At 47.6% G+C, this 17,352-nt stretch overlaps 1 protein-coding gene across 1 annotated transcript; it reads right to left on the bottom strand.

Annotated features, from left to right (window-relative positions):
• Positions 1 to 1,661: 1,661 nt before the first annotated feature.
• Positions 1,662 to 4,722, bottom strand: LOC143824359 (C-C motif chemokine 4 homolog). Its single transcript, XM_077311559.1, has 3 exons — positions 4,557 to 4,722; positions 3,329 to 3,443; positions 1,662 to 2,088 (listed from the first exon to the last, which is right to left on the bottom strand). Exons 1-3 carry the CDS (start codon positions 4,639 to 4,641, stop codon positions 2,001 to 2,003), a joined length of 288 nt encoding a protein of 95 aa, XP_077167674.1. The 5' UTR covers positions 4,642 to 4,722; the 3' UTR covers positions 1,662 to 2,000.
• Between the last annotated feature and the right edge of the window lie 12,630 nt (positions 4,723 to 17,352).

Below are 17,352 nucleotides of genomic sequence, written 5' to 3'. Positions count from 1 at the left end.
AATGGCTCTGCCCAAAGAAAAGCTATTTCCAAAGAAATACATAAGAATAAGAACTAATATATCGGGGACTTCAGACTTCTCTTCACAGAACATGCACAGAACATATCACCTTATAGGTTTGCCAGGTGAAATCGGGGTTTTATGGGGTGTAATGGCATTCAGAGCACCCACCAAAGCAGTCCTTTTCTCCAAGGAAACTGATCGCTGCCATCTGGTGGTCAGTAGTAAGTCCAGGGGCTCTCCAGGCCACGCCAGGAAGTTGGCGACCCTATCATCATTGGGTAGGAGTTATGACTAGGCAGTCTCGGGTTTCTCCCAGTCCTGAGGGTCTATGCACCCCCTGCCCAAAGGGGAACACATGTGAGAAACCCTTGCTTTCTCCACAAGGTCCTTCAAGCATCTCCTTCCGCAAGAACTAAAGACCAACCATGTGTGTGTGTTTTTTTTAAGTGGGAGCTTTGGTATGCTTACACATGCTTCTTCACACAGTGCTCTTCAGCAATAGCCACTAGATGGTGCTCTCGGACAGCTGCTTCCAGATGTTAGCATTCGGCCCATGGCTTAGTGTCCTTCCCCACCCCGCTGAAGTTTCTCTCGAACACTTGGGTGAGAATCCCCCACTGCCCCCATCTTTCACAGCGACCTGACCTGTGGCTTTTGTAGTCAGAGGCTAGAACAGTGGTTCTCAACCTTCCTAATGCCACGACCCTTTAATACCGTTCCTCATGTTGTGGTGACCCCCCAACCATAAAACTATGCAAGGGTTCTTCCACAGAAATTAAACCAAAACTGACCAATGGCTTGAAGACCCATTGTTCATGATTGTATATAAATTGTTTTTTTTTCCTGGGGTTTCTCAGTTCAGCTCTGCCTCTTGTCCCACTACGCCGATCTCGCTCCAGACAGACGAATGCTCTATCTCGATCTACCCCGCAAGGTTGTTGTGTAGATGGCGCCCCCCCCCGGCCAAGCTGCTTGCCCTGCCACAACCCCTGTGAAAGGGTCGTTCGACCCCCAAAGGGGTCCTGACCCCCAGGTTGAGAACCACTGGGCTAGAGGCACATGGTAGGAAAGCGTCACTCAGTGAAGTGGCAGAAGGGACACAGCTCAGTGGTTGGCATGTTTGGCGAGCTAAAGGTCCCCGGTTCAATCCCCAGCCAAAAGGATCAGATAGCAGCGACAGGAAAGACCTCTGCCCAAAACTCAGGAGAGCTGCTGTCCATCAGAGATGGCAGAACTGATCTGAACAAGCCATGGCTTGACTCCATGTATGTTCGTGCAGTGAGAGAGAAAACACACATCTGTCCTCAGCCCCTGGCCTTCCCCTACTCTCCCACTATTTGCCCTCTACTTCTAGAATCATAGAATTGGAAGGGATCTCCAAGGTCATTTAGTCCAACCCCCTGCAAAATGCAAGAAATGGCCAAAAGAGCCAAGACTTACACAATCCCTTGTGCCCATCCACTTGCAATCTGTCTAAGTTCACAAGTTCTAAGTACTCTGCTAGTGCTAAAGCTGTTCCCTCTGCCCACATGTATATAGGGGACAATGTCCCCTCTCAGAGTGGCCAGTGATGGACCTGCAAGGGGGTGGGAAGGTACGGAGGTGTCAGGTACGGAGTTTTGGAGAGGGAAAGAAACACGTCACCATTCGGAAAGCCATATTGTAAAAATATATATATATATATATATTTATTGCAGAAAATCCTGTTTTCTATTTGTTCCAGCTCATACAACACACACCAATAAATACATATAAGAAGATAGTTTAAAAGGCTGCTCACTTAAATAAAATAATTAACAGGAATAATAGCGTCAGATCGGACAAAACAACTTAAAAGTAGCCTCACAAATCCCTGAGTGGGTCAATATACCACGACAGCCGCCCCTGGAAAAGGGCGACGCAGACTCGAGGTAATAGTTTTGTTCTACTTGGCAGGAAATCTTGGGGTGGGCGGGGGATTTCACAGTACTCTAGAAGCGATTCCATCCCAGCTCAGCTCACTTGCGCCCCAAGTAATCCATGTGGTCTTGGACCCATTTCTCCAAGGGGTTGGCACAGATGAGAACGCCTTTCCTTGTAACAAACCTGGACAAAAATAAAAACAAAACAAAATGGCACACTCATTTTCTTATCCTCTTTTGATACCAGATAACCTCTAGCCGTTGCTTGGCCTGAGAGAATTTTCAGCCTCCTTCCCTTCCTCTAAGACAGGGGTAGTCAAACTGCGGCCCTCCAGATGTCCATGGACTACAATTCCCATGAGCCCCTGCCAGCAAATGCTGGCAGGGGCTCATGGGAATTGCAGTCCATGGACATCTGGAGGGCCGCAGTTTGACTACTCCTGCTTTAAGACCTCCCTGTTCCTGCCCCCTTCTTTTAGTTCTCCCCACAACTTTAGTAAATGGGAAAGAAATGTTCAGTGGTAGGTATTGAATGATGCCAGCCCATTTGCCAATATTTCTTGGCAGTCCTGGGCCTTCAAGGACAGAACCCAAAGCTTCCTCTGCCAGGGCGTGCGATGCCAATGGCTGCAGGCACCTCCAGATACAGAAACAGTCCCTTTTAGACTTAATTTGGAAATTGGAGTTACTTATTAGTGCCCTCCACCATGTCACTGCACCTTGACCATTTCTATATGGTGGCTGCTCTGAGCAAAATAAGGTTTTGTGGGAACGTGGCAACATCAATGGGAGTAGAGTGCGGGGTTCGTTTTTGAAACCGCGTGGAACGCCAGCGAGAGTTCCCCTTCGACTGTGCTGCCGAAGAGGAATCTGCCATGCCAAGGGACTTTCGCACAGAAGAAGCCACAGTGAAAGGAACGACTGGTTCATTTTTGACCCACTTGTGTCCAAATTTCCCCCGCTCTTCTAAACTAGCTGCTGGTCCGTGCAAGTGCCGTTAAATCACGGCCCGCTTACGTCAACCCCGTGGAGTTTTCAAAGCAAGAGAAGCGGAGGTGGCTTGCCGTTGCCTGACTCTGCACAGTAACCTTGGACTCCCTTGGTGATCTCTCGTCCAAATACTAGCCTGGGCCATCCCGGGCCCATTCTGCACACATGGGATAATGCGCTTTCAATGTGCTTTTGCAGCTGGACGTCCCTGTGCGGAACAGGAAAATCTACTAAAATGCAATGAAAGCACATTAACAAATGAGTGTGGAATGAACCAGTGAAGGCACCTCATCAGGTCAAAAGAAGTTTAGATTTCTGTCCATCGTACATCACGACGTCTAGCTCTTACAGATGCCAGGCCTCTAGCTAAGTCAGAGGACATACCCGGCTCCCCCTTTCCCCATCCTCTAAAGCAATATGGCCATTTTACTTACACGACACCTGGTTGAGGACACTTGCTGCTGGTTTCATAGTACTTTGAAAGGTAATGGCGTGGGATTCTCTTTGATGTGTAGCTCAAGCAGCAAGACGTTGGGGGATCTATTCCCTCTGGAAGAGAAAAGGAAAACAAATGAGCAGGATTCCAAAATGAGAACCCACCAGGGATATCCTGCCTTGGAATCTCTCGTCCTCGAATGTAAGGCACTGGCTGATCTGGAGGCACAGTCCTTGCTCTTCATGTAGAAGGATCCAGTTTCAAGCACTGGCATCTCTGCTTAAAGGATCTTCTACAGCAGATCCAGAAATCTGGAGAGATGCTTCCTCTAGTAGTCTGTCTGTCTGTCTGTCTGTCTGTCTGTCTGTCTGTCTGTCTGTCTGTCTGTCTTACTTATTTGATTTACGGCTAGGTGAATTAATGGTCCAAATCGGTTTCAGGCAATTTCAACCACACCGATCTAGTGAACCCTCCTGGCTCTGCACATGCTCACAAAAGCTTGGGGGTCATTTCATCTTTGCTTGCCTGGCCTTGGAAACGGGGCAGAGGTTAATCCACTCCCTGCCTAAGGAGCCCAAGGGTATCTTCCAGCCCATGAAAAATTGAACAAAGCAGAGCTCGGGAGGCCCTGAAGGGTCTCCCACTCTCTGCGTCGACCTAAACCAACTCAGACAGATGCTCATCCGAAATTGGAGGCAGACAATACTTTGTTTATCTGGGAGGTGATGGACCAAGATTGCCCCTGTTAGTTCTGCTGGACCTCTCAGCAGCTTTTGAAGCCACCAAGCATGGTCCGCTGCTTCTGTTGGTTGCTATTAATCTACGAAGAAGGAGATGGCATAATATTTTGGGCTAAACTTTGGTAGAAGAAATGCTGTAGGAAATCTAGCTGCCAATATCTAACAGCACAGATTTCCCACTCTTCTTTGTGGGGCAAAGCTCCACGCACTGTTTTGAAGGGCAGATTCCTGTCCTCCAAGACGTTTTGCTACATGGAAATGAACAGAAGTTGCTCTTGCACTCTTCCTGTTGGATTTCAACAGGGCGTGCACAGGAGAACTTCCCAGCAGGTTGTGAGCCGTGGGAATGATTGGGAGCAAAGCAGGGCGCTGTTTGAAGCTTCTTCTTCTGGGTCGACTCCTTCTTGGGCCAGGAGAAAAAGGGGTCCTCTTATATCTACACCTTGTCTTCATCTACTATGGCGATCACAATGGAAAGCAACTGACCTGGAGCAGCGAAGGTCTGGCAGCACATAGCGAAGAGAAGCATGAGTGTCAGTGTGCAGGCACTCGCGTTGACCTTCATGTTCATGGCTGGGAGAGAGGAGTGGCAGGAGCTGGACTGGAACCAGATTCTCTTGGAGGCTGCGCCGATGTCTGATAGCCTCTCCTGGCACCCGACCCGCCTTTATATCACAGCTGGAACGGGCTGAGCAAGGAAAGCAATGGAATTTCCAGCTGATGTCACTCTGAAATGAGGCAGAAAATAGAATTCATCACCTGCAGAGGAAGTCTCTGACTCATCTTTTCACACAGAGGACTTCCAAGTCTTTGCTGCAAGTCTGTTTTTTCTTTTTGAATTTTACCACAGGGTAGCCAAGAGAGGGAGGGAGAGGGGAGCAGATTAGCTGGGGGGTGGGGGGGAGAGATTTGGTTTTCTCCCCCAGACAATGTTTTGCTGTGTCAACCTAAAAAAAAAAAAAAACCTCACAAAGCATTCAGTTTAGAATGCTAACTTGCGCAATCTAGGAAAGAGGCAAAAGGCAGAGAGAGATCTTTCTTTCAATTCTTTCTTTTTTTCATTTAGGGGAACTGGGCTAAAAGTAGATCGAGGGGATCTCTGTGGCATGGGCAAGAGAGGGAGGGATGCTGTCATCTGAAAACCATACATTTATTTAAAGTGTGTGTGAAATTTCCAACGCCTGTACTCTAGTATACAGTTTTTATTAAGTCTGCAGGTTCAGTGATCCCAAACTCCACAAGTCTTCAGAACAGCTCTTTTTATTAAGCAACTCCAGCAACAGACTACAACTACTGAACAGAGAAAAACAGGCAAACTCCTACACTTTTATACCTTTCGGGCAGCCAGCTGCTGCCTCTGATTGGCTCTAAGCAGAGCAATCCGATTGGCCCTAGTGGAGCAATCAGAGCAATCCAATTGGCCCTTAAGCAGAGCAATCCGATCGGTTCTAGTGGAGCAATCCGATTGGCCCCTAAGCGGAGCAGTTGGATTGGCCCTAAGCAGAGCAATCGGATTGGCTCTAACAGAGTGATCAGGTTCCTTTGATTGGTCAGTTCCTTGGCTAGCAGAAACCCTCATTTGAATCAGTGTCCAAATGCCCACAGTTTCCTCCTCTTTCTCAAAAAGACTAAGACCTTTTGAAGGATCTCTTCCAGCTCAGGTGAACGGGCAACAGAATGGCTGGTGCAGCCAAAGAAAAACTAGAAGAAAGCCATACACATTTTGGGGCTGCAGTGGAGATGTACAGTGAAAATGTAGAGTGAAAGGGGCACATTTCACATTTGGGATTATTCGGGAAAGGGCAGAAAAGAAATCAGACAGCATCCTAATGCTGTTATCAGTGCTGTAGCTCATCCACTTTAATAATATGATGGAAAAAACTAAATGTCAAGTCATTGCCCAAAGAAGGGTCTTCACTCTGTTGTCACCGTTCTTGGGAAGGGAGGGAGGGAGGGGGAGGGAGGGGGAGGGAGAGAGAGAGAGAGAGAGAGAGAGAGAGAGAGAGAGAGAGAGAGACCAGTTGCAGGGCAGAAATGAAGTGGATGTATAGCTTTTTGCAACGTCATAAAGAAAACGAACTCGTGTGTTTGGTTTCCCTTTCCTTGAGCTCACCACTGTGTTGAAATATTCATGTGCGCAAGAGTTGAGGTTTCGGAACCGACAGAAATTTGGTGTCTGCTTCTGCAGTGTCTAAGGAAAACTTACTAAAATCACAAAGCAGGGCAGGACGGAAATTTCGCCAGCCCACGGGCAAAACTAGCTCACATCTCTGGGCTCAATGAAGCCATGGGGGCATAGACACCCTCACATCGAAGAGTGCAGTCCTAACCACAGTTATTCCTTTCTAAGCTTTGTTGATATTCATGGAGGTAGAAATTTGTACAATAATTATGCTTAGGATTGCCATTTAGGCTTCCTAACAGTGGAGAGCAGGGCCCATTCCTCACCTGTTGAGAGCCAGTTTGGTGTAGTGGTTAGGAGTGTGGACTTCTAATCTGGCATGCCAGGTTCGATTCTGCGCTCCCCCACATGCAGCCACCTGGGTGACCTTGGGCTCGCTGATAAAACTGTTCTGACCGAGCAGTGATATCAGGGCTCTCTCAGCCTCACCCACCTCACAGGGTGTCTATTGTGGGGAGAGGAAAGGCGATTGTAAGCCTCTTTGAGCCTCCTTCAGATAGAGAAAAGCAGCATATAAGAACCAACTCTTCTTCTTCAGTAGTATCAGGGCTCTCTCAGATTCCTTAGGATCAGACTTGGATGGCGAGATGCAGAAGCAAAGAAACTACCTACTAACTTCTGGAGAGGAGTGGTTAACCTCTAAATACGGAGGTACCGGGGCTCACCCTGTGACCAGGCAGCTTTGCTTTGTCACCTCAGATGTGTGGATACCCTCAAGGAAAAGCGCTAGCGAGCGAACCATATTCTCTTCCTGTTCAGAGGTAATTTCAAAGTAAATTCAGCTTGTAACTACACAGATTAGTAGGAGGGCACTACATCACAGACTGGAGTTTAAGGACCTTTGGGTTAGGGTTGGCATTGGCCTTGCCCCAGCTGGATATTAATGCCTAGAAAGGAGACCACATTTTATTCTGGTGGGTCAAACAGATCTCCATCTTTCCCTCCGGCCCCTTCCCTGAGGTGATTGTAAGTCAGAATCTTGTTTTCACGTATGCCCAGTCCGTAGAATTTCAATTGCTGTGAATCACTCGGAGAGACAGTCTTGAATCGAGTTCTTTTTAAAAGGATGACATTCTGACTCAGCCTCTAAGAAGCCAGCCGGAGTTTATGATTAAGCACAAAAATGCTTCAGTGAAATGAATTCCCTTGAAATCTAACATGACCAAGCAAATAATCCAAATAAGAAAGCAAGTGAAGACAAACTCAGTTTCAGATGCGGATTACAATCCAGCATATATTAGTCGAGTAGAAGAAGAAGAAGAGTTGGTTCTTCTATGCCGCTTTTCTCTACCCGAAGGAGTCTCAAAGCGGCTTACAGTCGCCTTCCCTTTCCTCTCCCCACAACAGACACCCTGTGAGGTGGGTGAGGCTGAGAGAACCCTGATATTACTGAAGAAGAGTTGGTTCTTATATGCCGCTTTTCTCTACCCAAAGGAGTCTCAAAGCGGCTTCCATTCACCTTCCCTTTCCTCTCCCCACAACAGACACCCTGTGAGGTGGGTGAGGCTGAGAGAGCCCTGATATTACTGCTTGGTCAGAACAGCTTTATCAGAGCTGTGATGAGCCCAAGGTCACCCAGCTGGCTGCATGTGGGGGAGCGAGGAATCAAACCCAGCTCAGCAGATTAGAAGTCCACATGCCTAACCATTACACCAAGCTGGCATTAAAGAATGTGGCGTGGTCTACTTGGAAATAATTTACTTACGCTCAAACTATGACAAACGACAAATTATTACCAGATGTTACAAATTTATTAACATCTCTAATAAATATCAACTTCAATACAATTAGATTCTTTCCCCATACTTCGTACATTCACAAGCATCCTAGCGCTATTCTTTTCACTTTTCTGCAAAATGTCAATGAAGAGTTTCCAATTAATAATAATTGGAGTTACATGGTTTTTTCCTCTAATCAAAGTGGTAAGTTTAGTGATTTCTGCAAATTTCATCCAGTTCCAGATTGCCACCTCTGGGTATTTCCCAACTCAGTTCTCGTACCCGTAGGAGGTAGGCAGAATGATCTCAAATCTCCAGATGTCTGGCATTTGTAGAAATCTATACATTTAAGATTATTCTGCCTACTTCCTGGAGTTTAGAAAGCAATTCCATGCAAGGCAGAAAATATCCACTTGAAATGCTTTATTGAGAGCAAAAATACTTGAAATTGTAACTAAAGGTTCTCCTTGAACTGAAAACCGAATGCTTGTCAAGAAATAGCCATAAAGCATTTTTCTTGAGATAGTAATACAATCCTCGGGAGTGACAAAATGTTTTTTTTTCTTGAAACAGTAAGGAAACACTTCAGTCACTCACAAGCTAGATGCTGTTTTCAGGATAGTTTCCTCAGAAGTATTATGCCTGCATATAAATAGCAGGAAGCAATATTAACCATCAAGATTCTCTATGAATAATCTTGTCCATTAGTATGAAACCCAAAAAAGCCTGGTAAGAGATTCTTGAACTGCATTTTCATGATTTCCATTATTGAGCCTCCCGAGTCAATTCAACATGACTGCGACTTAAATTTGCATCCTGCACAACCCACCAAAAAGTTGTCTTGCGGACAACTCCTGATCTGCCACAATAAACAAAGCCAACAAATATTTAAAGCCTCCACTTAGGAAATGCAAACACAGCCTGTCAGGCAGATGACCATGCCTCACTTTTGCTGTAGCGGCCCAAATATTCCCTAACCGCAAGAGAACCGGTCACATGTTTCCTTTCATCTTTACTCCACAGAGATGCCAGCCTCCAGGAAGGGCCTGGCAACCCCTTCCCCCCGAATCATACCCTGGAGGAAATAACTGCTTGTGCCACACTGACACCATCCCCAAGCATCCCTAGGAGCTTCTCAATCTAATCCTTTCATTGCTCTTCCTTTACAAAAACTCGGGAACATTTTTTACAAAGAGCCCATAAGGTAAAAAAAAAAAACCCAGTTTGCATTAGAAACCACCAACCATAAAAGGCACTAAGCATCAAGCTCTCAGTAAAACAGCCCTGAGGAAGAAAAACAAAAACCCTTTCAATCAGATCAGCCTTGTAGGTCTTCCATACAGTTGACCAAGTGGGGAGTCATAGGGATGCCAGCCTCCAGGGGAGACCTGGGGATCCCCAGAATTCTGGCTCATCGCTAGACTCAAGAGATCAGTTCCTTTGGAGGGTAGACTCCATAGCATTAGACTCCAGTGAGGTCCCTCCCACCCACTCCTGGCTCCACCCCCAAAGTTTCCAGATAATTCCCAGCCCAGAGCTGGCAACCCTAAAGGAGTAGCTTTGCATGCCAGCTGCCCAGTATTCCAAAAGGGAGCTGCTGTGAGGAATAACGTTGGCATCCAAATCCCTGCATTTCATGTGGTGTAGTGGCTGGGCTGCCTTGGTCTGGATAGCTCAGGCTATCTTATCTCATTGCATCCTAAAAGCTAAGCAGGGTTGGCCCTGGTAGGTACTTGGATGGGAGACCACCTTGAAAATCCAGGGACTCTATGCAGAGAAAGGCAGTGGCCAACTCTCTCTGAACATCTCTTGCCTTGAAATCCTTATGGGGTCACCATCGGGCAGGGGTGACTTGACAGCGAATTACAAAAATTGGTTAGATTGCTGGGCAAGGATCTGGGCAAGCTGGGTTCAAGCCCCCAGCACCTCTCTAAAAATAATTAATTCAATTGAATTGTTAAAGCCATCACAGGATGAGCTAGAAGGCAGCTTCATGTGTTGATGTGCAGCACATACTTTGAGGCAAGCCGGCTGAAAATCCTGCCACATTTATCTGGCTAGCTTCATATATTATGGCAATGCTGCTTTATAGGGAGCCAGGTCATTTCTGTGGCCGGTGGACAGGCTTCAAGCACATGAGAAGGGAGAGGAAGTCCTCAGAGTGGTCTCTGAGCAGTACAGTTGCAAACCACCTGGAGCCTGTGGTTTGTGTCGGAGGATGTCCGAGTGACCGAGTCATCCCGATGTTGAGGCCGGGCCAGCTCCAGATGTTCCAGAGACGGAGGAGGGGAAGTGACTGAGTCCCAGCAATTCAGCCAAAGCGTTCCAAGGATTTTTTGCTCCTGAACGGCCTCCGTGAGCCAGGGAAACGTCACTCACAGCTGTGGTTTCTCCGCACCCTCCAGAGGGGAAAAGCCCTGCACGTGGGTGCCAGGAATCTGCTTTCGGGTTTTATTGTAAATCTCACTGGTGCGAGCAAAAAGGACTCTTTTTCAGCACAACACCCTGGGGGTCCAGCCCTCCCCCACCCCCTTGCACAATGCCCAGAAAAAACTCCCATGCAGCCAACAGCGTGATGTGGATAACTCGTAGAGCTGCCTTGCCCCGTTAGCGGGACTTGAACTTCTGACTCAGGTTCCAGCGTCGGTTATACAGCAATTCAAGGGTGCCTGGATGGCTTGGGAAGCTCTGGGGAGGTGACTGCAGCCTGGGATAGCTGGAAGAGAGAAGAGTCTGGCTATGATTTTATAGAGAGGGTTCCTAGTGGGTTGCTGCTAGGGTAGGGAAACACCTGGAAATTTTGGGGGCGGACCCTGGTAAGGGGAGGGACCGTAGTGCTGGATGACGCAAGATCTACACTGTGCATGATTGAGCAGAACGCAAAGAGTGTCCTGCAGGGGGCATCAGAGGCGATGTGTATTTAGCATAGTTAGAACCTCCTGAAGATTTTCAAACCATCTCCTGCAGTGTCCAATAGGAGACATCCTATTCCTTTGAGCTCACGTCCGCAACAGACTGAATTAACACAAAACAGAACTGTTATTTAGGACTCTCTCTCTCTTCTCTCTTTCGATGCACAGTTCTCTTCTAAATAAAACTGTTTTATTCTCTTAAGCTTCCTGGTGCTCTGCTCCTCCTGGAATATTTAAACTCTGCCAACACTCAGCAGGGTACCATGCCACGGAGTCCACCCTCTGATTTAGTCATTTCCCCCCATAGAAACTGATCGCAGTAGCCTGGAGATGTCACAGTGGAAGAGTTATCTGTTCCCACTTAGAGGTTGTGGCCCTGTTTACCAATGGGTTCATTGTGCATGGCTGCCCATCACTGACTCCTTTCAGTTGAATGGCCCCGAAGTGCGGGCTTGTAACTCCACAGGTGCCACTCAGCTTGGCTTGCTTTAGGATAGGAGTGCCAGCTCGAGGATGAGAAATCCCTGGACATTGAGGGAGGGGGGTGCTGCTGAAGAGAACAGTGTCTCAGCAGGGATGTAATGCCATGTAACCCACCCCCTGAAGTTGCTATTTTCTCCAGGGGAACCAATCTCTCCTGTTGCAATTCTGGGCAAACTCCAGGCCGTGCCTGTGACTTGGCAACCTACCAGGAGCATTTCCACTTCCCAGTCCACCCCTGCTTTGAAACAGCCAGCAAGGAGGGGGGGAAGTAAGGGTATAACCGCAAAATGGGGAAGCACTTGCACATCCCCCCCCCCCAAGGATTCTCCAGATCCCTGAATTTTCAGGGTGTTGTTTTCTTTTAAAGTTTTTCGTTTCAGAGACCTCAAAAAACTCAGGCTCTGTTTTTGCTCAGTAAGACGTTGACCAAGAGGGACAGTGGCATGGTTCAGACCGGTCTCATCAGATCTTGGAAGTTGAGTCAGTACTTGGAAGGGAGATCACCAAGGAGACTTTGCCAAAGTTGGCCAAGGCCATTCACCTCTGCCTCTCACTTGCCAAGAAAGCCCTTTGCTGCTATCTCCCAAAGACCATGTGACCTGACAGCACTTGACGCACAAGATGCTGACCCATTCTGTCTTCTGGCCAAGGAGTTCAAAGGCCCCCAGATGACGGACAGGCCCTTGGTGCTTCTTGGCCAATGTGAAACCCCTTCCATCAAGAGTGCCTTTTAGAGTTGCGTGGAGATTTTTACAGATTCACCTGGCCCTAAACAGTGTTTGCACTCTGGCAACGCCCCGCCCTTTCGGATGTCCGCTGTCAGCAGAGAGCTGTGCTCAGGACCATTCAAACCAGTAAGGCAAACCACATGTCATGGGGGGAAAGGATGGGGGAAACACGGGTTTTCCTGCTCTGAAGCAGACTGGGCAGCTTCCTTCCTTCCTCTTTTCCCTTCCTCGGAGGGGATTTCTTTAGTTTGTCTGGCTCCAAAGATGCTGACATGTAGTTCCATCGCAAACTTTTTGCTCTTCACCCTTTACAGATTGGCATGGTGCAGTCATGTTAAGCTTTTGAGTGTTGTGTTAGAACTGGAAAAATACAATCCAAAGAGTCAAGACACTGGAGCCCTTTCCCTGGGGGGGGGGCATTAGTTAGTTTAGGAGCAAAGTTGAGGGCTGTAGGGAAAAGCTAAAGGAAAGTGACCTCCCACCCATGGCTTGGCAACTTGGATAGGTTGTGGAGGCCATCTTGATGGGTAGTGAGCCCCTGTTCAGCTGACACTTTTGGGGAAGCCTTTTGAAAGAGCACTGCTGTGTGGAGAGCAAGGGATCCATACCTCTTGCCTCTCTTTGTGTGCAAGCTAAGAAGAACAGGACGGTGAAAGGAAGGCACTCAGTGGTAGTAAAGGTTCCTCCATGTGTCTGGACCTTGGTACATAGAGTTGCAAGGGCTCCCCTTGCCACCAGGAGAAGATGGGGGTAGGGCTGCCAGGTCCAGGTTGGGAAATTCTTGGAGATTGGGGGATGGACCCAGGAGCAGCCAGGGACCTCAGTGGGATACAATAGAGTTTGTGTGCCAAAGCATCTCTGTCGTTTGGAGATGAGCTCTAATTCTGAGGGATCCCTTAATGCAGGGGTGGCCAAACTGTGGCTCTCCAGATGTCATAGAATCATTGAATCATAGAATAATAGAGTTGGAAGGGACCTCATGGGTCATCTAGTCCAGCCCCCTGCACAATGCAGGACACTCACATCCCAATTGCTCATCCACTGTAACCTGCCACTCCTTTGCCTTCACAGAATCAGCCTCTCCGTCAGATGGCTCTCCAGCCTCTGTTTAAAAATCTCCAAAGATGGAGAACCCACCACCTCCCGAGGAAGCCTGTTCCACTGAGAAACCGCTCTAGTTCTTGTCCATGAACTACAGTTACCAGGAGCCCCTGCCAATTGGCCATGCTCATGGACATCTGCTCATGGACATCTGGATATCCATAGTTTGGTTACCCCTGCCCTAATGCTGCCTGGCTTGTATTTTTCTGTCCTTGGGTCTTCCGGTCTGCTGTCCATGGTCCTGACCTCGGTACCAACGAAGTCATAACTTTGGCTGCTCCTCTTCCAGTCACATGACTCTGATGACTTCCTGTCGTGTGCTTGTATCTCAGTGGCTCCCTGAAAAAAAACAGCTGGAGGTTTTCAAGATGGAGGGTCTTTCTGAGCTCACCTACCCAAGCTCCTTTAGCTGGAGATGCCAATATGAGCTTGGGACTGCCTGCATGCCAAGCTGACATGGGAGAACATGCTCTTGCACATTCCTGATCTGTAGAGAGTAGCAGGCACGGCTTCTCAGCTACTACCCAGGAACATCTTTGGAGCATACTGAAGTTAAAGACAAAGCTCACCATGGTCTCAGGCAGGCGTCTTTCACATGACCTACTGCCTGGTCTTTTTAAACTGGAAACGCCAGGGATAGAACCTGGGACTTTCTGCACGTCAGGCAGACCCTCTGCCACTAAGCCATGGCCACACCTGAGATGTGGCCTTTACCAAATGAGCCACACTCACTTATTAGGCAGAAAGATAAGAAACCCTTTCCTTCTTTCTGGCTGCTTTCCTTTGTGCCCAATGTTGTCAGTTCGATTGCTTTTATTGGTGACGGCGTCTTTGTTGTGCCTTATTATTTGCAAACTCTGGCCTTGAGAGCTTCAGCCGGGAGACAGCATGGAAGAAAGGACTCAAGCCTTTAGCAGAGGTGAGGGAATGACACCCACAGGGCAGGAATTGCTCTGGAGCGTTTCCAGCCCGCATCCTGCTCTCGGTTTCATTTTAGTCCCTGAGCCGCTGTGCTTTCTCTCTGTGGCTCCGTTTGGGTCGCAGCCAGCAGCCTCTTCTGCTGGGTGAGTGAATCAAAACACACTTTCTGTTTCTCTGGGATTTTCCAACTAGGCCTCTTTCCAGAAGGCTGGAAATGATTTGTGCTCTTCAAAGGCCCGAAGGAGTTGGAAAGAAAAACAAAGGCCTCGCTGAACACAGGACTTTCAACAAGTTCCTCTGTTTGATTGATCTGTGCTGACATCTTCATCTGGCCCTATCGAGACTCCGTCCGGGTCTTTCCCGTGAAGTAGGGACATGCATAACCCTTTTTCTTCTGGGATGGGCAAAAACTGGGCACCCATTTTGCCTTTGTTATTATTAAGGTTGCCAAATGACCAAGTGAAACATTCTTAGGCTGGCTCTTCTGCCTCGAAGAGATCCATTATTTGCAGAAATCGGAAGTTAAAAACTTTCTGCGGCCTAAAAGGAAACATGAAATCAGCAGCATAGCCTGCAGGCATGTGGCGATCCCAGTACAGCAACTGTTGCTTTTGCATGTGTTGACCAATGCCTTTATTGGATTGGACTGAGATCAGGAACATTTTTTTTGCCTTTTTTAAATTAAAAAAAATGATTATGTTTACCCTCCAAAAATTCGATACAGATTATTTTACCCAGCACCCAGACACAACTGAAAACACATGCATGTCTGAAAAACCAACCCAAACCTACAATTCCAAAATATAGAATCATAGAATCATAGAGTTGGAAGGAGCCATACAGGACATCTAGTCCAACCCCCTGCTCAACGCAGGATCAGCCCAAAGCATCCTAAAGCATCCAAGAAAAGTGTGTATCCAACCTTTGCTTGAAGACTGCCAGTGAGGGGGAGCTCATCACCTCCTTAGGCAGCCTATTCCACTGCTGAACTACTCTGACTGTGAAAAAATTTCAAAAATATACTGGCTTTCTCCCCTATCCCAGGCAAGTGAAGTTCTCAAACCTAATTTCATGGCATAACAATTATTCAACCTACAACCTACTGCTATGATATTAATTTCTCCCATGCACATTGTGCATTGCTGGTCTTCTTTAATGGGCATAACAATAGCACCAGCTATGGCCACAGTACGATTTCCTCCATGATTCCAAAGCTTTGCAGACTTGACCGGCTGTGAGATCATACCACGTGTGCCCTGGAGTCCTTTCCCCCAAGCAGTTAGCTCATTGCAATTCCCTTTTCTGCTGAAGAATATTACAATAGCATCATGGGGGGGGGGGGAGGAGGAAGAGTTCTGAAGAATGAAACAAGATGCCTCACCATTGTCACGGCAACCACCTGGCCAGTTCCTGGAATGAATATGGCAGCCAGGTGGATCTAAATGGGAGGTCTGATGCATGGCAAAAGAGCTTGGCCCCACAGCCACATCACTCTCCTAGATATTTATTGGCAAAAGCAAGGTGTCCACTGATTCAGCCCACAGTTTGCAACGTTATCCTGCAACCGAGTGGGAGCTGCGTGCCCTCAGACTTCCTTTTTGATTAAAAAAAAAAAGGGATGTGAGCTGAGTGTGCATTCAAAGAATCCTCTCTTGCGTCCACATATACATGGAAAACAGCAGAGAACCTGCAGGCGTGATTCTGACAAAGCTCTCTTCCTGCTTCTGAAGAGGTTCAGAAGAAGACCTTGCACTTGTTTGAGGAAACACCAAGATCCTTACCCTTTCTAGGGAAGCTGGTGAGCAAGACAGTGGTGGTGTCATTGACCGAGCAGTAGATGTTGTTATGCTGGACCAGCCATCCTAGGCCTCTCTCCAACTGACTAAGGAATAAAGGGAGGCCGATACCAGATTTACACGCTATGTTAGTTGGAGAGTGTCTGCTTGGACAGGCCTAGTCCCCCAGGTCCAGCGGATGAGTTGATCTTCCTTGACCTCTGGGCTGATTCTGGACTCAGACATCTGCTTGGTCTGTCCTTTAACTCTTTATGAAAGGCCCCTCCAGGTTAGATATCTGTTATATTAGGATTGGATTGACGGCACCCTGGACCTTCCCTGAGGTGCCAGGAGGGAATTGCTGATAAATAAGGGGAGGAGGTTATGGTTTTACTTTCCGCCTCTGGGTTCTGTTTATGCAAACGTCGGCAGGGGCTCATGGGAATTGTAGTCCATGGACATCTGGAGGACCATAGGTTGACCATCCCTGCTTTAAACCCCCTGCATTCTGCTTATATGTAACATTTGAGGATGTTCAGTACACCATGGGGCAAACTGCACTGACCAATCTGTGGAGTTGCAGCCGACATGGTAACAGTTCAGTTAATAGTTATTAATAAATAATTGTTATTAATTGTTATTAATTATTAATCGTTATTGTTGCTATCACTGTTATCTTTAAATGCTGTCGTTATCGAACATATTGTGTTTATCTTAGGGTTTCTTGTTCTCTGTAAACCTCCCTGACCCGCAAGAGGAAAGCGGTATATAAATATAAATATAAATATAATAAAATGAATAATTATGCCGAATATTGTCAGCTGCACCCTGCTTGAACTAGTCCACCCCCAAGCATTTGCTTTGAGCGCACTGCCGGCAAACTCAGAGCATGGAACGAACATCAGTTCAAGTGAAACTCCTTAGTCATTGCGGTGCTTCTTGATTTAGCCACATCACAAATCATGCGGAGGCAGTGGGGAAGAGACTTCCGGCCACGCTGAACAGCGAGTGAACAACAGAGTGGCGCTTTTGCTGGAGGAAGCTTCTTCCCCCTTGCCCTGTTCTCCAAGACATCCCAGCTCGTTCTCACAAGCAGTGAGAAACAGGAAAGCCCACCTGACTTCCAGCTGTGACAAGAGCCCATACGCAGCTGTTGGATTTTGGGGATCGTCTTTGCCAAGAGCTGCTGCAACAGGAAGTTGGCAGGAACTGGTGAACTCCTCCTGCAGCCCAAGGCTGAGATGGTTATGGGAGCATGCACTCTCCCCCAAACCCATATCAGAAGATGCTGCAGGCCAGAAGTCTGACTTGGCACCATGTAAGATGACTCCATGCCAAAGGTCTAGATGTAAGCTCTGCAGTGCCTAACTAGGCAGAATATAAAGGGTGTCCTGCAGGGGGCATCAGAGGAGATGTATATTGAGCATAACTAGCTTAGGAACTTCCTGATGATTTTCAGATT

Source organism: Paroedura picta, chromosome 15, assembly GCF_049243985.1.
Source record: "Paroedura picta isolate Pp20150507F chromosome 15, Ppicta_v3.0, whole genome shotgun sequence".
NCBI lineage: Eukaryota > Metazoa > Chordata > Lepidosauria > Squamata > Gekkonidae > Paroedura > Paroedura picta.
Note: the sequence above shows the minus strand (reverse complement) of the source record. Positions and strands in the feature narration are given on the sequence as shown.

What these genes read in the sequence shown, in the direction of transcription:
- LOC143824359 (XM_077311559.1), bottom strand. Translation starts at nt 4,641, where the DNA reads ATGAACATGAAGGTCAACGCGAGTGCCTGCACACTGACACTCATGCTT. An exon ending in CCAGACCTTCGCTGCTCCAG is followed by an intron (nt 3,444 to 4,556) that starts GTCAGTTGCTTT and finishes TTTCTCTTCCAG; the next exon opens with AGGGAATAGATCCCCCAACG. An exon ending in TGTCCTCAACCAGGTGTCGT is followed by an intron (nt 2,089 to 3,328) that starts GTAAGTAAAATG and finishes ATTTTTGTCCAG; the next exon opens with GTTTGTTACAAGGAAAGGCG.